Source organism: Phyllobates terribilis, unplaced genomic scaffold (genome assembly GCF_046119375.1).
Source record: "Phyllobates terribilis strain yellow unplaced genomic scaffold, ASM4611937v1 Scaffold_1__5_contigs__length_1240528914, whole genome shotgun sequence".
Classification (NCBI taxonomy): Eukaryota; Metazoa; Chordata; class Amphibia; order Anura; family Dendrobatidae; genus Phyllobates; species Phyllobates terribilis.
In genome coordinates this window covers 1,019,108,808-1,019,131,113 of record NW_027362761.1, presented here as the reverse complement: position 1 = coordinate 1,019,131,113, position 22,306 = coordinate 1,019,108,808, and the positions used below count along the sequence as shown (strand labels likewise).

Genomic DNA, 22,306 nt, shown 5'->3' with positions numbered 1-22,306 from the left:
TACGGATCTTCCTTTGTCCGAGGGTTTTACTGTCATCTGGGTGGTCGTGGACCGTTTTAGTAAGATGTGTCACTTGGTTCCGTTCATTAAGTTGCCCTGCGCCAAGACACTCGCTAAGGCGTTTGTTAAGGAGATTGTCAAACTCCATGGCGTTCCCACAGATATTGTTTCTGATAGAGGACCTCAGTTTGTGGCTCGCTTTTGGCGTGCTTTTTGTGATAGGTTGGGAGTCCATTTGTCATTTTCGTCTGGTTATCATCCTGAGTCTAATGGACAAACTGAAAGAAAGAACCAGGATGTTGAACAGTTTTTGTGTTGTTCTGTGGCAGACAATCAAGAGGTGTGGTCTGTGTTTCTGCCTCTCGCAGAATTTGCTCTTAGCAATCATACATCCTCCTCTGCTGGGTGTTCTCCTTTTTTTAGTTGTACTGGGAGATATCCGTCTTTTGGTTCATTCTCCAAATTAGGGTCTGCGGTGCCGGAGGAGAATTTTTCTGGTGATTTGGAGAGAGTTTGGACTAATGTACGTTGGAACCTTCAAGAGGCTAACAAGAAGTCCAAAAGTATTTTGACAGGAAACGTAAAGAGGTTTTGTTTACTGTGGGTGACATGGTTTGGTTGTCCTCGAAGAACCTGCGGTTGAGGATTCCCTCTAAAAACCTGGGTCCTAAGTTTGTGGGTCCATTTAAAGTGCTTCAGGTTGTTAAACCGTCTGCTGTTAGGTTGGATGTTCCTACTTCCTGGAAGATTAATCCTGTGTTTCATGTTTCCTTGTTGAAAAAGGCTGACGTATCTGATAGGAATGCCACTGTCACAGTTCCTCCTGTGGTGGAAGACGGCGAATTTGAAATTTCGCGTATCTTGAATTCTAGATGGCATAGAGGGAGATTACAGTATCTTGTCTCCTGGAAGAGTTTCGGTCCCGAAGACAACTCCTGGGTAAGGACGGATGATGTCTCTGCTCCTAGGCTTGTTAAAGCTTTCCACAGGAGGTTTCCGGATAGTCCTGGGCCTGGAGGATCCGGAGGATCCTCATAAAAGAGGGGGTACTGTTAGAACCCTCCTGTTAGTTTTTTCTATCTTGTGTTTTGCGGTCACGTGACCATCTGCCTATATATTCCAGCTCCGCCCTTATGGCTTTGCTGGACTTCAGTGTTGTTTAACTGTTTTGCTAGCCTGGTGCTTCGGTGCCTATCTCTGTCAGTTTGCTTGGTCCTCTTGGACCTCTAGTACTTTTTGTCAGTTTGTCTTTTGTGCTCTACAACAATTTCTGTTTAGGAGGTGTCCCATTTTTGTCCCAGTCCTTAGTTCTTTTAGGGACCCCTCCCTTAATTCTATAGGTCTTTGTTCAGACTATCCAAGGACGAAGCCGGGTCTGTTCACTAGGAACAGGCAGCCCGCTACATCGTAGGGATTCAGCTTAGTCTTACTGTAGGGACAGCTTTCCCCTATCTTTCCTTAGTTCTTGTTGCAGATCATAACAGCTTGTGGGCAGGGACGGTACATTTCGCTGATGGCACACTGGGTTAATATAGTGGAAGCCGAGACCCAGTCAGACCTTGGGACGGAACATGTCCTCCCAACGCCGAGGATTGTGGGCTCTGGGTCGACCCCACATTCTACAGCTCCTGCACCTCCTCCTCCTCTTCAGCCTCCATCTTCGAAATGACCACATCAGTTGCAAGCTGGAAGCACTGCAGCACTGGCTCGGCCAAGCGGCAACAGGCTACGCTGACGCTAATTTGCTTAGGTGACAAACAGCACAATGCTGAAGAGTTGTGGACAGCAGGCAGATCTGTGGCAGACACCTCCAGCCAGGCATGGTTGTGTGTGACCATGCTTGGCCCATGTGCTTAACCTTGTGGTTCAGCGGTTTTTTAAAACCTACCTGGATCTGCCAGATCTGCTTGTCAAAGTACGCCGCCTATGTGTCCATTTTAGAAAGTCAGCTGAAGCTTCTGCCGCCCTTGCTGTGCTTCAGCAGCATTTGCAGCTTCCAGCTCACCAACTGATCTGCGATGTCCCCACGCATTGGAACTCTACATTGCAGATGTTGGGAAAAAATTGAGAGAAGAGGGCAGTTGTTGACTACAAGCATCAACAAGGCTGTTGGTATTCAGGTCAGGTATTCAGACATATGAACCATCCTCCAAAACTTTGAGGTCTCCACCAAGATGGTGAGCGACGATGACGCCATAATTAGCGTCACCACCCCGCTTCTCTGTCTTCTGAAACGCTCTCTGATCTCAATTAAAGAGGATGCATTGCAGGCAGAGCATGAAGAGATGGAGCAACGAACCATAGAGGGTGATTCCACACAGCCCAGCCTCATCTCATCCCTACGTGGATTGGGTGACAATGAGGAAGAGGAGGAAGAACAGGAGCTAGTTTCCTACGCTATAGGCGGTACTACCTGCACAACTGTCCCATACCGCCTGTTCAGCGTGGTTGGCCTGAGAACAGGGAGGCGGAGGAAGAGGAGGAGAGCATGGTCAGTCGTCCTCTTGGTGAGGACACGCAAATCTTGCCTCTTTGTAGTCTGGCACACATGACTGAATTTATGTTACGCTGCCTTTCCTGTGACCCTCGTGTTGTCCAAATTTTGGGTGACAGTCATTATTGGTTGGTGACACTTCTAGACTCACGCTACAGGGAGAACTTTCTGTCTCTTATTCCCTTGCAGGTCAGGCCTAATAAAATGGTGCAGTACGAGAAGGCTCTTGTTGCGGAATTATTAAAAAAATTCCCATGTGAAAACACTGGCGGCAGAGGTCACAGTTCATTGGACACCAAGGAGTACAGGCGAGAGAGACACAAATGCAATTCAGCAGAGGCAAAGGAACACTGTCAAAGTTGTGGGACAGTTTTCTCAGACCCTCCCATCGCACAAGCCCTGATGCACAGGGTACTCTCTCAAGGAATGAAAGATTTCAGAAAATGGTGAAGTACTTTGTCGACCGTACCAAGGTCCTCCGTGATTCCTATGTGCCTTATAATTATTGGGTATCCAAGCTGGACACATGGAATGAACTGGCTCTCTACGCCTTGGAGGTCCTGGCCTGCCCTGCCGCTAGCGTTTTGTCAGAGTGGGGTTTTAGTGCCGCCGGCGCAATTATAACCGATTGACGCATCTGCCTATCAACTGAAAATGCTGACAGGCTGACTCTTATAAAAATGAACAAGGGCTGGATTGGGCCAGACTTCTCAACACCACCGAATGATAGGAGCGTAACAAACTGAAATACAATGTCTTTTTTTTTTGGGAGGTCTAACTCTATTCCCATGTACCTATGTCTTCACACCCAGATCTGGGTATACGCTTCCTGATTTTGTCTATTTGCTCTTGTCCTCCTCCTTCTCCGCATCCTCATCCTCCACCACCATATGTACCATATCAACGTCTCTTGCAAGGGACATTAGGAGACCCACTTGTTAATAATGGAAACAACAAAGCATAGCCGGCTGATGGCTCTCTAACAATAGCGTGGGCCGACTGCTGGCCCTTTAAGAATATTAAGGGCCGCCAGATGGCCCTATAAAAATAGGCTTTGTGACTTTCAGAGTCCATCCATCATAAATGAAACAGGAGGTGTCTGATGATGTGTCACACACTACATGACCAGATAAGGTTGTAAAATGTTAAAATGACATTTCCTGGTGAATGTATTTGTGTTGGCTAAAAGCAATGCAAAAGTACATCAAAAACGCTACGTGTGAACATAGAGCAAGGTGTGGAGGAGTATTTTTGGTTATTTATTTTGCCTTATATACAAGTCATTACCCTGGAAAGGATGTTCCTTAACATATTTCCCAGGAAAATCCATTTTGTTTTTGTTTTTGTATGTTTTATTGTGAGTCCGTAAAAGTGGCATAATACCTCTGTTGACAGCAGTGACCTGGGAGTCAGAAATGCTTCCAGGGGGTCTTCCCCATGCTGTTCCCATGTCATTTGAGCACTGTTCCCATCGATTTGGGCAATTTTTAGGCCCTCTGCAGACCGCCAGGGGGAGCCGCCGGAAAAATGCTCGAGTTTCCCATAGACTTACATTGGGCTCGTTACTCAGTCCGAGCACTCAAGCATTCCAATTAGCTTGACTAGAACAACGAGTACCCGAGCATTTTAGTGCTCGCTCATCACTAGTTATTATACATGTATTTAAGAACAGTGGAGATATCGTTTAATCATGTTTATTATAGCCAGTGGTGCTTTTTAAACTCTTCTCACAATTTCCTAAGCACATTCGCATTCAGAAACCTTCACGTGTCGGATCAGTTTTACAACTGCAAGAAATTTTTCTCAGTTCTTTTGATGGCCATAGTGGATGCAAAGTATCATTTCATTGCTGTGGATATTGGGGCGTATGAGCAAACAAATGACTCTCGTGCCTTCATGGACTCATGCCATGGTTCATAGGCATTATTCTTGGTATTTTGTGCGGTTGTTATGACACGCAAGCCTGGTGCCCAATCAGCGCTGGCACCACTGGCCCTTCCTTCAGACAAATCGAACATGAAGAGGAAGTCCGGGCTGCGGCTGCTTTCTTACTTCCTCTTGATGTTCAATTTGTACGAAAGCTGAGACAGTGATGCCACCGCTGATTGGGCGCAAGGCTCACGTGTCAAAACAACCGCACGGGAGCTCCCGGAACGTGAGTGCCGACACCGCTGGAATGGTACCTAGTAGTGGACAGGAAGAAAGGAAGGTAGATTGAAGGATATCTAAAACATCCAAAATCAATAGACATGTTGATTGAGAAACTCAAACAAAAAAGCACCAAGAGTAAAAAAAAAAAAAAAAAAAAATTCTTTTACTGGTTACAACAACTTTATTTTCCAGAGTGTGTCTATATTTATAGACTTTACTTGGTTGGCGAGCTTTCTTCGACTTAATTAGATAATCTGTAATTTTTAAATCACCTAACCAACAACTGAAGTATGTAAGAACTGCTACTAAGACTTAGCATGTTAATGGAAGCAGAGGTCAAATGATTCAAAGAACCTGGTAACCTTAACAAGGCCCTAGTGGCCGATGCACCCAGCAACTGCAACGGCTTAAAATATTGCTTAACAAAGAACCCAATATTATTGATATTTTCCATTGAAGTAAGGCCACTAAGACCAAGATCTGGGCCGTAAGAAACCCTTACCGTGTCAATTATCACCTAATGATTCAAAATACCTACCCAATTCTATGCTACCAAATGTAGACTGAGCATTCCAGAATGCCAAAGGGGTTTCAGAAACCAGCACAAATATTTAGTACTTTATTTCAATCCAACTTACACGTTACACCCGAAGAAATTCATTTAAGCCAAAATGAACAACTCTAGTTCGAGATGTCCATCTTAGTACTTGGACAGGATGCAGTTACCAGAGATTCTCTAAGACCTGATACAACTAGTACATGCAAAAAAAAAGAGATCTGAGCTATTCAATATGAAGTAGAGCCACGATCAAATGTTCATTTAGAGATGACAGAATTTATCCTCTTCAATTCTGCAACTTAAATGGATGCTAATAATACAATTCAAACATTGGAATATTTTCACCAGATCTAATAAAAGTTTAATCACTTAGCATCCAGAAGACCATCCTGTAACTCCCAAATAGGAGTCTTAACTGGACATACAGTGGTTTTATTCAGCTTAACGCAGCCATGCGTTTAAAAAGTAAAGCAGTCCATCTTATGACACCAGATCAGGAGGATCAACTGGACTTATACTGGTTTTGTTCACCTTAGCCATGCCTAACCTGCAAATCCCACTAGAAGGATAACCTGGAACCTAAATGGTTAACCAACTTCAATGCCAACCAGTCCAATTTATGACTCGACACCAAAAATTAACAGTACTTATGATTTCATTTCGCTTATCACAACCATGGCAAACTCAACAATGCAGAAAAACAAATATATACTGGACATGTGAAAGTAACCTTAGAATGGCCCAATCCAAAGAAAGTGAAGCTTACATTCTGGGAATTAATGATACAATATCGGTGCAAAGCTTGCTGATAAGTTGACAACAAGGAATACTGGGGATTCCCTTCTGAAACCCAAATTGGGAATGAAATTCAGGCCTTGTACTGCATTTGAGAAGTAATCCAAACAAAGCTACACTTATTGGAGAAATTCTAGCAATAAAATTTCCAGTTGTCACAACAATAATTTCTTAAGAGAAGCCCACCATTTAGTTCATCTTGAATTAGTCATGTATATATTATTCCCATTGGTGTCCGGACTATTAAATGTTCTAACATTTACAATTTATAAACCTGCCTAGAATTTGACTAGAGGGTATGTGCATAGTGTTTAACATTTTAAAGAAAATCTGTTAAGGTACTATGCATCCCTACGTAGCAGCAGGATACTATGAAGGATAGTCTGTCTAATGGAGGGCAAACCTATGGCATATTTATCAACACTGTCCAATTCTTGGACAGTGCAGACTTGGGATGCGTTTACACCTGCCACCCCGAGGAAGGACGCACCGAAACGCGCGTCGGAGTGAGCGTCACACGCGCTGCAGGAACATTCAGCCAGGAGCCTGCACTATAGGTGTATATCATTATCTGCAGGTATGAGGATACTTAGCCATGTACATGCATTCAATGTTTAATGTCTACTTTAATTAATGGCTAATATGTCATGTCCATACACTGCCGATTACACTTCTTTATACCTAAGATAGTGCTTTATTTGAGCATAGGTGTATATTACTTTACACTGACATCCTGCCATTGCTGCAGGTTTGACCCATGTATTGATGGGTAGTGCACTGAAACTGCATGTCATTTTTGCTCTGTTCTCTGCAAATTAATGAATTAATGTTTCTAAAGGCATTTTGCATTAGTGTATGCTCTGTTTTCTTTGTCACCACATACCCTACTTTGTCACAATAAAGGTTCTTTTAATTGATTATATATGGCCTCCGTGTCGGATGTTCTATCATAGGTTGTTTTCAATCATTTCCGATTGGTCTATCCAATCTAGTCAGCAGAGATATACTGTTTGATTTTGTGGATGTTTTGGACCAATAACATTATACAGAAATTTAAATGTGTATCATCTGCTTGCCCTCTGCAATTTCTTAACTGTGGTCGTTAATGACTACCGATTGACTATACTGAAGAAAAATGGCATGCTTTAAAGAAAGACAAGCCTTTTAACCGCAGCAGTTAAGGGTATTTATAGCTCAGAGCCACTTTTTACTGCTGAGAAATAAGGGTATAGCACCCCCCAGAGTCAGAGAATCTCCGGGGTTTCAGCTACCGGTGGTAGCGGAGACCCTGCATAAAATTATCAGGGCTGGTTTCTCCTGTCCCTGATCATGTGATTGCCGTTATTCAATGAATAACAGCATGATAGCACAGTGATTAGCACTGCAGCTTTGCAGCGCTGGGGTCCTTGGTTCAAATCCCACCAAGGACAACATCTGCAAGGAGTTTGTATGTTCTCCTTGTGTTTACGTGGGTTTCCTCTCACACTCCAAAGACATACTGATAGGGAATTTAGATTGAGAGCCCCATTGGGGACAGTGGGAACATTATAGGCTCCAATGGGGACAGTGCCCATAATGTCTGTAAAGCGATGTGGAATTAACAGCGCTATATAAGGAAGTAAAATAAATTTAAAAAAAATAAAAAAAAATCAAGAAAAAAAAGAAGTGCCTTTGTTACAATCATTTCTCGCTCTTCGGACATGATATACATGTCAGAGGAGAAAGGATGTCCCCTGAGCCCTCCGCCATCACAGGGCCCTCCTGATCCATCCCCTGGTCTCTGGCATCATCTTCTTAAAAAAGAATGCTGGGTGCATGTGCAGTGCGCCAGTTGAGATCTGTCGGCCGGCAACAGCAGATCATTTTATTCTACTGCTTCCTTTTGATCATTGAGATATCACCGTGATCAAAAGCCAATAATTCGTTAATAAAATCCTCCTTTGTCATAAAAATAATACATTTAATTTTTTTTGTTTAATCTTTGCAGGTAGGGTTGGGCTTAGGGTTGTGTTAGGCTTAGGATTGTTTTTTTCTTTCAAAAGTAAAAAAAAAAAAAAAAAAAAAAAAAAAAAAAAAAAGCAGATATGACAGCTAGCGCAAGTGCTCGCTACTCAAGTTTGCATCGGGTGCACGAACGAGATAGTCCCGCTTGCATGTTTCGCAGCGGTTATTGCCAGTACCACATTTTTTGGGGCTAACAGACGCTAAACATGCAGGGCGGAGACCCGAGCATGTCACTCGAGCACCCGCAATAATCGGTGCATACCCGAGCACCCGGTGCAAACTTAAGTAGTGAACAATTGCACTCAACACTAATGACGACGTATTCAATATAAACGACCTAATGTTAACAAATGTGTAGTACCTTTGGGTTCAAAATTCTCATTATACCGCTGGATAAAAATCGTTGAGGTGTAGTTTCCAAAATGGGGTCAGTTGTGGGGGGGGGGGGGTGTCTGCTGTTTAGGTACCTTAGGGGCCCAGCAAATGGAACATGGTGCTCACCATCTTTCAGCCAAATTTGTGTTCCAAAATTCAAATATTGCTCCTTCCAATCCGAGCTTTGCCATTTGTCCAAACAGAACTTTTTGACTGCATGTGGGATATTGCTGCACTCGTAAGAAAGTGAGAAATTTGAGGCTAAAACAACATTTTTGTGAAAATGTGACAATACGATGACCTAATGTTATCAAATTCTGTGTCGTACTTGTGGGTTCAAAATGCTCACTATAATCCTGGATAAAATCCTCGAGAGGCGTAGTTTCCAATATGGGGTCACTTGTGGGGGATGTGCACTGTTTAGGCACATCAGGGGTTCTCCAAATCAGACATGGCGTCCGCTTTCGAATCCAGCCTCTTTTGCTTTCAAAAAGTCAGACTGTGCTACTTCCCTTGCGAGCCCTGCCGTGCCCCAAACAGTGGTTTTCCCCAACATATGGGGCATCGGCATGCTTAGGAGAAACTGCACAACAAATTTTCTCTCGTTACTCTTGTGAAAATAAAAAACCTGGGGTCTGAAGTAAAATTTTTGTGAAAAAAAGGCAAAAGTTCATTTTTTTCCTTCCACGCTGCTTCAGTTCCTGTGATGCATGTGAAGGGTTAATAAACTTCTTGAATGTGGTTTTGAGCACCTTGAGGGGTGTAGGTTTTAGAATGGTACTTCTGGGTATTTCCTGTCATATAGGCCCCTCAAAGTCACTTCAAGTGTGATGTGGTCCCAAAATAAAAATATTTAAAAAAAAAAAAAAAGGGGGGGGGGGGGGGGGTGTAAATTTTGTTGGAAAAATTAGAAATCGCTAGTCAACTTTTAACCCTTAGAACTTCCTAACAAGAAAAAATATTTCGATTCAAAAATTGTGCTGATGTAAAGTAGACATGTGGGACATGTCATTCATTAACTATTATGTGCGACTTATTTCTGATTTAAGGCATAAAAATTCAAAGTTTGAAAATTGCTAAATTTGCCAAATTTCCATTTTTATTTTTTTACAAATAAATGCAAGGCATATAGAAGAAATTTTACCACTATTATGAAGTACAATATGTCACGAAAAAAAAAGAGTCTTATAATCAGTGGGATCCGTTTAAGCGTTCCAGAGTCATTACCTCATAAAGTGACAGTGGTCAGAATAGTAAAATTTGGCTTTAATTATTATTATAACGCCATTTAATCCATGGTGCTTTACACGTGAAAAGGGGTCTACATAAAAACAAGTACAATAATATTTAACAATACAAATAACTGACTGGTACAGAAGAGAGGACCCTGCGCGTGAAGGCTCACAGTCTACAAGGGATGGATGAAGATACAGTAGGTGAGGGCAGAGCTTGTCATGCAGCGAATGGTGGAGCGATGGTTACTGCAGGCTGTAGGCTTGTGGGAAGAGGTGGGTCTTCAGGTTCCTTTTGAAGGTTTCCACGGGAAGCTAAATTCTGATATGTTGAGGTAGAGTGTTCTAGAGCAGCAGTGATGCGTGGGAGAAATCTTATATGAGATTGTGAGAAGAGGAGATAAGAGGGGAATAGAGAAGGAAATCTTTTGAGGATCAGAGGTAGCATTCAGGCAAGTACCGGGGGCCTTGGTTACAGATGTATTGGGGAGACAGGTTGTGGATGGCTTTGTATGCCAAGGTTAGGGTTTTGAACTGGAGTCTCTGGGCAATTGGGAGCTAGTGAAGAGATTGAGAGGAGAGGCTGTGGAATAGCGTGGGCATAGGTGGATTAGTTGGGCAGTAGAGTTTAGGATAGATTGGAGGGATCCGTACATTTCTTAATCAAGAATCTGCAAAAACACTAGTGCAACCATCATCATCTGAATGTTAAGAGGGGAGGCCACAAAGCAGGAGGTCGCAGTAGTAGAGGCGTGAGATGAGGGCGTACACTAGTGTTTTTGCATATTCTTGATTAAGGAATGTACGGACGTGGGAGATATTTTTGAGTTATAGGATGGAAAAGCTGAATGACGTACCAAGTAAGTGCAAGGAGCAGAGGTAGGGCAAGATCAAAATTTACTTGGTCACTAATGGGTTAAAAAGGACAGGCCAACTACATTTCCATATGCACAGAACAATCTTTAAGCACAGAAGGTTCATATAAACATCTTTGTAAATTAGGACGTGTTGCGAAGAACAAAGGACGATGTTCTTCTGACAGCCAGGAGTTTTAAGCAAGCTTAAAAAAAAAATCTCCTCACCCAAAGGAACACTTAGCTTGTTCGTTGGATGATCAGCTTGTTTAAAGAGGCTTTCAGGAAACAAGTGTTCTTAGGATCGCTCAGCCCTGATAATTGCTCAGTGTAGAAGCACCATTAATGTCCCTATTGACAAACTAAAATCGGCTGAACCAGTCGAACCCATCTATTGTGTATGGGGGTGCGGGACAAACGTTTGTCGGGAAAGTTGTCAGATTTCGGCGGCTTTCAAGTAGAGAACACAAGAGCAATTGGAGCGAGCATGCCTGTGTATGGGAGTAACAGGAGGAGATGGCTGTCAGCCGAATTTATTTTTTCAGCCGATCGCCATCTAATGTATATGGCCAGCTAAGTGTTTCAAAATGTGCAACACTTATAGTTTGGTAAATCTGATGTAATCTGTCTAGTCTAGGTTCACACCACCTATTAGGTGGCTTAGTGAGCTACAAAAATGTGAGCTACAATTTTGAGGCACAGTAGACCATACCTCTTCTGCTAAGCATCACTCCCTTTTTAGCAAGGCCATGTCCCTTGATGGGCAAGCCATACAAAGTGTGCTGTCTAAGCACATATATAAAGGCTTAAGTTATTATAAACTGTGTGGGGCAAATTAAAAAAAAATTTATGTCTGAATTTAGCTTGATAAATCTTTTGAAGACCACTGTACACATTAGGAGAGACTTAATTAAAACACAATCATTTGTGACATTTTGGCTGACAGGAGGGCAGCCGGATCCCCATTCATAGTTGCAATGTTGTCCTTCCAAAAGGGCAGTTTAGCTTAATGTCAAAGCAAATTTATTTTTAGACAGCCTTCCCCGAACTCCTATCTATATAAATTTATAGGAATTGTCAATATTAAATCTCAAAAATCTTTATTAAACACACACCTTAATGTACTGTAAGGAAAACATGAATATACATAGTGCAAAAATATATTTTATAAATCAGTTCTTGCTTCTATTAAAGCAATACAAAATTATCTTGTACAGAACACAATCACTGCACTACCACTAAAATACAAAGTAACTGATCATAAATGGCATGTCCAGAACAGAACAGGCATTGTAGGTCAATTATAACATCTAACATAAATAAGAACATCGGGTTGTTGATCGTATTGAAATGGATCGTAATACAAGATCAATAGTCTCACAGCTCTTCGATAACTTAAATATGCAACCATTTAGGGCACAAGTTACATAGCTATGATTTTTACGGTGCCATTCTCACTCGCGGTCAATTTCTTCAGGAGACTTCGAACTTTAATTCCAAGATGTTTCATAAGATTCACCAACATCAATTTAAAAGGGTTGTGAAAGATTAGAAGAAGAAAGCGACCATGTTTTTCCAAACACTATGCTGTATTCTACAAAAGGCAAATCTGCACAGTGACATTCTCTAATGCAAGACCACGCATTTAATACAAATTTATCATATTAAGCAGCTTTAATAAGTGGACAGAATACATAAGTTTTTTTTTTGTAAATACCGAAGTGGACATCCTGTAAGAAAAGACAATTTCAAATATAGTAAAAAAAAAGTAATACAATATAACAGAAGGATAAATAGAAATTTCACAGACATCAGGAGTTGTAGAATTAAAACAAAACAAAAAAAAAACACACAAAATGGAAATTTGACAAATATCGGAGACAGAGTCTTGAATACCTGTAGGTTCAGCATAATCAGCAATACACACCATGATTAGTTCAATTACCCTGCAATATGTTTTTAGGGCACATGAATCCAAGCAGCTTTCACAACATTCTTCCCCGTGGGCACAAAATATGTATTTAAAAACAGATAGTTAATATCATGGATAGATCATAAAAAGAAAAGACAAGCATGTTCTAATTTCCATCCATATATATGTGCAGCTTCTGCCCTAGCACTGGCCCATCAGCCTGGAGATGCAATTACACCAGTACACAATGATGTACATACCGCCAAGTACCGTATGAGCTGGCTCCATGTGTAATGCATATTATTTATACGTGACGGAGAATAACGATTTCAGGGACCCTGTCACACAGTCTCTGTATGATCCACCAGCAGCATGTTATAGAGCAGAAGGAGCAACGCAGAGTTATCTACAGGTTTGGGCCAGTTGGTGTTAAACATAATATTTTAAACTCCTACTCCTCCGTAAAATAGGACCACTTACTTGACTCCTAAACAGTGATTAAAGGGGAATTTGTCAGTAGGATCAACCCTCCCGCCATTTATATGGGTATATAGGTCATAGGCAGCAGAATAAAATGATACCTTGATATCTGCAATCCAAATGCCTTATTCCAGAGAAATCCACTTTTTACCCCGATAAGTAAATGAGCTGTTCAGGACTATGGCCCATACAATGATCTGCACGAGAATCTGCCTCCAATGATTATTGTAAATAAAAGGGGCCGTTACCAGTGTGATGTGTAATGGCCGCTCTTTCCGGATCTCACGGCAGAGCGGTGTGTGATTATATCTGACACATCAGCAGGTTTCCCTTGGGCAGTCATTGTTGCTGTACAGCAGAGCTGTGAGAGCTGCAGCTGCTAACATGTTTGTAAGAAGAAAAAGTTCAGCTCTACTATACTGTGATAGTTAAATGTCTCACACTGGTAACACCCCTTTTATTATAAATGATGTCTGGAGGCAGATTCTCATGCAGATCAGTGTCTGGCAAACAGCTCTGAACAGCTCATTTACATACAAGAGAAACATGGATTTCTCTCGAATAATACATCGGATCACAGATATCGTGGTACCATATTACTAGGCATTCTATGACTTTTATACTCATATAAATTGCGGAGGGTAGATCCTACTTACCGATTCCCTTTAAAAGCCTTTCCTGCTTAACTATACATACTGAGATACTGGACTCCCAATTATAGAATGCGCACGGAAGCTTTTCACACAATTATACATCTACCTGTTTAGTTACCTTCTGGGTAGCACTGTATACACGAGAATATGATCAGATATATTTTTGAAAAGAAAAAAAAAAAAACTGTTCAATCCCAGCTCATTTTATACTTGAGTCCAGAGGGCAGTCCAACAGTCACACAGTGAAGGCGGATATTAAAAAGGACCGCCTCCTGGACTCCTACACATAAGAGCAGAAATGTTATTGCAATAAATACAAGTTATATGGATTTCTTTGTCAATATGTTAATCTGCTCAGCTCCTACGAGTGGGCAGCAAAGAAATGAACAGTGCTACATGTCCAGTGTACGAGGTTCTCTGGTCCTACCATAGTACCAAGTCACAGTTTTTTTTATGAAATGCGGAACATTTACGTATTGTATTTAAAAGTAAAGACAAAAGTATTATTTGGAAGGAGGTGTGATCTATATAAAAAAAAAAATAATTAATAACGTTATATATACCGGTAGTACAGTAAGATATACAGAATATAGGCCAAACTTTGCTGGTATTTAGCCAATCTGGAGGCTTAATTACAGGTTGAGAGTCCATACGGTCTGAATTCCTATTTGGCATATGTAATCATAATTTGCTCTAACAGATAATTTTACAATCTTATTTTATTAAATGTTGCATATGTATCTGGAAGCAGACCAGCTCTACAGTGCCATGTAACATGTAGCTTGGTGATCTCTTCCTTATATCTATATACTGCTCTTTTAAACACACAGACATTGAAAGGAGTAGTAGTTGCATTAACAATTTGTAAAATAAAGTGCAACTATAATAAAAAGAAAAGTTACCACACATTGATTTCACAGTTAGAATAACAACAATTTAGAAGAACCAGTGAAAAAAACAAACCAAAAAACAAACCAAACAATTCAATACCGTTCTTAAACTGGGGAAAAAAATGCATACCAACAACACACAACTATACAATTTATGAAAAAAGCAAAAAAAAAAAAAAAAAAACAACTAAATTTTTGAGCCAGGAGGATCATTTCAGGATATAAACTTATTGTCAGGAGACTGAAACATTAACTGGAATTACACAGCATCTTACAAAGGTAAGCCGTCATGCTGTACAGGCAGTGAGATCTGTGGACAGCAGGGTACAGAGAAGAAGCAGCTAAGCAGAAGGTTATAGGCTTGTTGGAAAATATTCAGTATAACTTGTATTCATTGAAATCCCTGGCGTTTCTACTCATAAGAGTCCAGTGGGCGGTCCTACTAGTGATTGACAGCTGACAGTCTTCCCTGTACAACTGTGCATACAAAATCACTAGTAGGTCCGCCCACTGGACTAATATGCTTACAAACACCAGGGATCTCAACAAATACAATGCAAGTTTTAGGCTATGCGCACAATGAGTATTTTGGAGGAGGTTTTGGAGAAGGAACTGAGCGGAAACTTTACAAACCCTCCTCAAAATATGGACTTTTTTTTGCACAGTTTTCGGAGCAGAAAGTCCATGTTCACATAGCCTTACTGAAACTTCTCCCACAAAAAAAGGAACAGCAATCTGATCAGCTCCTCCTGCCTTATAACATCCCATGTGCAGATCAGAGACCATTTTCAACATGACAGGTTTCCTCTAAAAAGTCTCTGCAATGCACAACAACAAAAAATATATATATTTTTGTTACTTCTTCTGTAGTGCTGTGGGGTGTGGGGGAAGGGGAAAAACCCAGCTCTAGTCTAATGGCCATTAATACAAAAGTCCTAAAAAAAAAAAACTGGAACCAAAATGTATGTGCTGTAGAAGATAAAAGAAATGCAAAGTGAACACAAATAATTTTGCACATAACCATTAGGAGTAGATTAATCTTTTTTTTTTTTTTTTTTTAATGGGAGAGTTTCGTGATGTATTACCATGACCGCTTTTATATGGCTTTAAAGTAATAGCTATTCAAGCAATAAAAACCAAATTTTGTAAATTATTGTTTTTATATATGTGAATGGAAAATGGTGCAGGGATTTGGAATATCCTTTGTATTTACCAGAAAACGCAGTTTTTGCATTGCTTCAATCCAAAAATCTTGGTAACAAATATCACACTGTTTGGCATTTACAACTCCCTTTGTTCTCCATGGTTACATAGAAACAAAGCTTTTGTTGTCTCACCCTGCTGTCATACCTTTAATATGAATGTCTATGTATGCATGTATGACTACAGGATCAGTAGCCACAGGGTTTGTCTGTAGCCATGGAAAACACATGGGCAATGAAGCAATAGAAAACTGGTTACATTGGTAAACAGAAGCCCCACAAAGCTAGAGTTTTTGGAGAGGATAAAAGAGGGCACCAAGTATTTCACAGGATTGATGTCTAGACCATAAGATTGAAAGATTAGTTGTAATAAGTCTTGAAAGTCAACTTTACGATGGTAAACAATACCCAAAAATTTAATTAAGAACCATTAGCCTTTATCAGCACCGCAGTCCTTGTTCTTCCAATATTTTGCACTGCTGCTATGTCTGCTGTGGTATCAAAGCCAGAATCTTTACACTAAGAGCTGCATTGTGTTGCTTTAGATATTCTATAGTGTCCCCCTGCTTTTCAATCACATCTTCTAGGCTGGATCGTTCCCTATTAAAAAAAAAAAAAAAAAAAAAAAAAAAAAGGGAAGTAACATCACAAGAAACACTATACTACACAACAATGTACCCTCAGAAGGGCAGCCTAACAAAATAGTTCATTTGGTGAGTATTAAAGCATGAGACAAACGGAATCTAATAGAAATATTCCTGCTTCTTTCTTGCACTTACTAAATCTAAAACTTGCAAACCAGCAGAGTAGAATAAATTAAAAGATGACGAACAAACAGTATTGCATTTCAGCTTTATCAAGGGTTCTTGAAACTCTTGAGGAAGCCAAGAGAAACTATTCAGAGGACTGAGCACAGATCTTATTCCGTAACTCTGGCAAGTTTGAATTTTGTGCAATAAAGGCTGTGTGCCCACAATGCATTTTTTAAGCGTTTCCGCAGCGGCAAAAATGCTACAGAAATGCTTAAAAAACGCATGGTAGAAGGTCGCCATGTTCCCCAATGATAATCTGCATGTGCTGTGCACATCCTGCGAAAATTTCCGCTGCGGATTATCATTGCGGAAAAAAACGCAGCACTACCAATTATTTTACGGAAATGCTGCGTTTTCGCCGCCATTGACTTGCATTAGAACGCGCCAATTCCACAAGACTGCATCTGTACTTGCGTAATTGGCACGTTCTAATGTGCGGATGGTACCCGGGTGTAGAGAAGAGGAGAGTCATCCACACCCAGGTACCATTAAAAGCTGTAAAAAATTAAAATAAAAAATAAATGTATACTTACCTTCTGGCAGCCCGCGGTGCGCTCCTCCTTACTTCCCGGCACTTTGCGATGGAATGAAGGACCTGCGCTGACGTCAGAGTCATGTGATGGGTCACGTGACGCTGACGTCGGCAGGTCCTTCACTCTACCGCTGCCGGCAGCCGGGATCGAGCGAAGCAAGACCGCACGGGCCATCGGAGGGTAAGTACCGTATATTCCGGCGTATAAGACGACCTGGTGTATAAGACGACCCCCCTACTTTCCTGTTAAAATATAGAGTTTAGGATATATTCACCGTATAAGACTACCCCTTTTCCAACGCATACCAAACACCGGTAAAAATTAAAAAATAACAGATTTGAATTTAACATGGTCCTTTTTTAATTTAAATTCTTATGACATGCAGGTATATAGCAGGAAAACTGTCACTCATAAACATATTAAAATAGTGGGGACCCCACGTCATTTTTTGGGGGGGTCCCCCATTCTAATAGCTAGTAAAGGCTAGGTATTCAGCTGGGGGCTGATATTAGTAGCCTGGGAAGCTCCGTGGGTATTACCCCCTTCCCAGACTTCAAACATCTGCCCCAGCCGTCTGCTTAACCTCCGCTAGAGACTATAATGATGGTGGATCCCACGCCAATTTTCTTTTTAAAAAATCCTTTATTTTAACACTAAATGACTATTGAGGGGTTAATAAAGATGCAGTCCCTAAATTATTATTAATTTTGTAATTAATTTTTCCCAAAAATGTTGACGTGGGCTTCGCCATATTTTTGTGTCCAGCCAGGTACAGCAGGCAGGAACGGGCTGCCCCCAACCACCAGCTGCCTATTTGTACCTGGCCGGACACAACAATATAGGGAAGCCCTTTTTTTTTTAAATTATTTCATGAAATAATTAAAAAAAAAAGACGTTGGGCTTCGCCCTATTTTTGTGTCCAGCCAGGTACAACTAGGCAGCTGGGGGCTGGAATCTGCAGCGCAGGGAGGCCCAAGCTTTCTGGGCCCCCCCCCCCCCGCTGCAAATTGCAGTCCGCAGCCACCCCGGAAAATGGCGCGTTCATAGAAGCGCCATCTTCTGGCGCTGTACCCAACTCATCCAGGGCCCTGGTGCGGTGGCTCACTGGGTAATAAAGGGGTTAGGGCCAGCTTGGCATTATCAGCTGGCCCTAAGCCCGAAATTCATGGGGTCACGCCAATATTAGACATGACCGCCATGAATTTCTAGTAAAGTAATTAAAAAAAAACACAAACACCCAGAATAAAGTCCTTTAATTGAAATAAAGACACAATCCTTTATTGTTCTAAATTAAACCATACTTACCATCACGCCCATTCCAGCTGAAGCCAACGATCTCCTGCAATAAAAGTAAAATAATAAAGCAACCTCATCCTTACCTCTCCATGGTTCCCAGGACCGGTCCAGCTCTGCTACATTCACATGACAGGCTGCACCGCAGCAGAACGCTGCCGTTCAGCTTGCCATGCGGCAGACACTGAGAAGCGCAGGCATGCTTGTGCTCCTCAGTGTCTGACTGTGACGGCATCCAGATGAGCCGAGATCATGTCCAATGAACTCGGCTCACCTCATGCACGTCACTGACAGCGTGGGAAAATTCTCCTGCTCCCCGCATGCGCAGTAGAAGTTTCCCACGCTGTCAGTGACGGACGTCCAGGAGGTGAGCGGAGTTCATTGTCGTCTCATCTTTATGCCGTCACAGCGAGACACTGAGGAGCGCAAGCATGCCTGCGCTTCTCAGTGTCTGCGGGATGACAGGCTGGATGGCAGCGTTCTGCTGTGGTCCAGCCTGTCATCTCGATGTAGCAGAGCTGAAGCTGTCCTGGGAACCATGGAAAGGTAAGGATGAGGTTGCTTTATTATTTTACTTTTATTGCAGGAGATCGTTGGCTTCAGCTGGAATGGGCGTGATGGTAAGTATGGTTTAATTTAGAACAATAAAGAATTGTGTCTTTATTTCAATTAAAGGACTTTATTCTGGGTGTTTGTGTTTTTTTTAACTTTTACTATGGGGTTAGTAATGGGGGTGTCTTATAGACGCCTCTCCATTACTAACCTGGGCTTGATGTCAGCTGGCATTATAAGCTGACATCAACCCCAGCCCTATTACCCCCTGCCACCGCACCAGGGCAGCGTGGAAGAGCGAGGCTAAGTGCCAGAATTGGCGCATCCTATGAATGCGCCATTTCTGGGGCGGCTGACGGCTGGTGTTTCTAGCCTGGGAGGGGGCCAATATTCATGGCTCCCTTCCTGGGCTATTAATATCAGCCCCCAGCTGTCTGCCTAGCCTTTGCTAGCTATTAAATTAGGGGGGACCCCACGTCATTTTTTTGGGGGGTCCCCCATTTTAATAGCTAGTAAAGGCTATGTATTCAGCTGGGGGCTGATATTAGTAGCCTGGGAAGCTCCGTGGGTATTACCCCCTTCCCAGGCTTCAAACATCTGCCCCAGCTGTCTGCTTAACCTCCGCTAGAGACTAAAATTAAGGGGAACCCCACGCCAATTTTTTTTTAAATAAATCCGTTATTTTAACACTAGATGACAAGTACAGTAACCAGCACTGTCACTGTACTTCATATATATGTGACTGACATGTTTCTATCTATCTAATCTATGTGTGATGCTCTATTCTGTCTGTTATAAATTGTCGGGTACAGATGCTGAATTGCCGGCCGGCTTTTTTAAAGAGACGGTGCATGAAAACACTATTATTTGTTTTAATAAATCCTTTACACTAAATGACAAGTACAGTAAGCAACACTGTCACTGTACTTCATATATATGTGACTGACATGTTTCTATCTATCTAATCTATGTGTGAAGCTCTATTCTTTCTATTCTAAATTGTCGGGTGCAAGCTTATGCCGCTGCTGAATTGCCGGCTTTTCATATATTGTCACAGAAGCGATGCGAACTTCCCTGCTCCGGACACAGCGCAGCGCTTCTGTGACAAGTGAAAGCTGTCGGCACAGAAGCCCTGCGCTGTGTCCGGAGCTGGGAATACGCAGCGATGTGTCAGTTTCAGCACAGAAGCGCTGACTGTCTGGACCTACCGCCGCCGTATTTTAACTCCCTCCACCTTATGTTAACTCCGACATGGCAGGGATACGGCCACGGCAGCTTATTAGCACCCCCAGAGTATCCCCGCATGTCAATTTCTGAAAGTTCAAAAGCATTACCGGCGTATAAGACGACCCCAGACTAGACAGAAGATTTTTCAGTCTTCAAAAGTCGTCTTATACGCCGGAATATACGGTATATATTTATTTTTTTACATTCTCTCGGTCACACTATATAAATCCATGCCGGTTGCATGGATTTATATAGTGTGACCAATTTGTCAAGCACTTTCCAAGTGATGCTAAAATCACTTGGAAAGCGCTTGACAACCCGCATGCGGAAATGCATGTGAAGAACGCTTCACTTCCGCTTGTCCCTGGCAGGAAAAACGCATCTACAATCCGCATGTGTTTTTTTCTGCCAGGGAGATGCAGAAACGCTCAGGAAAAAATCCTGAGCATTTCTGCATCGTGGGCACATAGAAAACCATGTTGAACTGGATTTAGGCTCTCTGTGTATTGTCCAAGTGGTAGAAGCTCGAATTCATATTGTGTCAGCTATAATTAATTTCATATTGTATTCTGAACTGTCAGAAAAGCCACTGTGGAAGTCAATTCACATAAAAGGACAAATCCCTAGAACATCACAGCCTTCACCTTTATCATTGGCGTCTTCTGCATCCTGCAGGACGTTGATTTTTATGGGTTTAAGGCATTTCGTGAATGGCTTTGTTTTTTAGTGTAGAGACTCGCAATGCAATAATGCATGTAGGGATCCTTTGTATTTTGAAAGGATGCAGCCAGTGTCACGGGTTTACTGCGACAGAGGAGCCAGGAGAGCGCAGTGTCTGATTCCTCCCACTCCTGCACTCACTAGAAGTCTTTCACCTTCATATTAAATGGTGCCGGTTTCTTTCAGCAGTGCAGGGGTTAATCTGCTCAGTTCTTTATTTCTTTATTATATAGCGCTAACATATTCCGCAGCGCTTCACATACATTATCGTCGCTGTCCCCATCGGGGCTCACAATCTAGATTCCCTATCAGTATGTCTTTAAAGTGTGGGAGGAAACCGGAGAACCCGGAGGAAACCCACGCAAACACGGGGAGAACATAAAAACTCCTTGCAGATGTTTGTATGTTCTCCCCGTGTTTGCGTGGTTGTGAGCTCCTGGAATCTTACCTAAAATAAGGCTCTCAGCTGTCCAGTGTTAGCCACTCCCCACTCCTATATAGTCTGGGCTTTGGCTTGGAGTCACTGCCAGAGATAGCTTCATGCTGCTAGGAGTGTGGTGGAGAGTTGTTGTTTGAGAAGGCATTTGGATTTAAGCTAAGACTGTTGCGTGGTTTAGGTAGTGTGTAATCCTCTTCTCCCATTTTGTTTTTTTCCCTATCCTCCACTTCCCGATGCAAACCTGTTTGTATGATTCGTATTTTCCTTTAGCCCTGTTTGTATTACCTTGTTAGTCTGGTAGGTGTACTGCCATACACTACTACTCCCCTCTTCCCTAGGTCGGGAGGGAACAGACTGAGGGTGGATTGAGGAGCTCAGACAAGATACGTGGCCCTGGCATCTTCACCTTCAGAAGTAATCTGGGGAACAGGGCCAGCTAGGGCTCCCCTTGTGTTAAGAGACAGGAAAGGTGCCCTTGGCCCCGGGATACCAGACAACAGAGTTATGACAGCCAGGCAGTGCAGTGTTGGTGTGGGAAATGAAGGTTTTTTATTCACTTATATAGTGCTGGCAGCCGTCCTGATCTAATACTATGGGTGTGACTAGTAGGCTGTAAACTGGCATGGTGCACTAAATATTTGTAAGACTGGCACCTTATACTAGCCTCATCAGTGTGGATTTGTAATATTAAGCAAATGCTCCACTCCCCCATGAATGGTTGGCGTTCATCAGTACTTTACACTTATGATGCCTCTGCCTTTTACCATGGGGGCCTGCTGCATCCGGCAGTGCATTAGTGTCGTGACCCTGTGGAAATAAGTAACTCAACTATGAGAAAGTGCAGTTGTAACACCACCACATGCAGCTCTAGGCAGAGTTACAGCAGTGACTGGCCTACTCTTCCTTGATTGACATCTGGCTCAGCGCATGGTCATGTGAAGCAGGACCACAACCACAGAAGAGTGGGCATGCATGAGGTTAAGCGACCATAACTCTTGGATAAAAGTGGGTGTTCTAACCTTACTTTAATCCCTTTTGTAAAGATGCAGATTTCCACACGGGCATTTCTGTAAAGGTATTTACAAGCCCTGTAACATTGCATTCATTTAAGAATGAAAAATGTGTCTAC

At 42.1% G+C, this 22,306-nt stretch overlaps 1 protein-coding gene across 1 annotated transcript in view; it reads right to left on the bottom strand.

Annotated features, from left to right (window-relative positions):
• Window positions 1-9,623: 9,623 nt before the first annotated feature.
• Window positions 9,624-22,306, bottom strand: part of TMEM192 (transmembrane protein 192) — a 94,334-nt gene continuing 81,651 nt past the window's right edge. Inside the window, exon 6 of the mRNA XM_073644402.1 lies at window positions 9,624-16,201. Within this exon, the coding sequence (XP_073500503.1) occupies window positions 16,084-16,201 (118 nt within the window). The 3' untranslated portion in view covers window positions 9,624-16,083. The remainder of the gene's footprint in view (window positions 16,202-22,306) is intronic.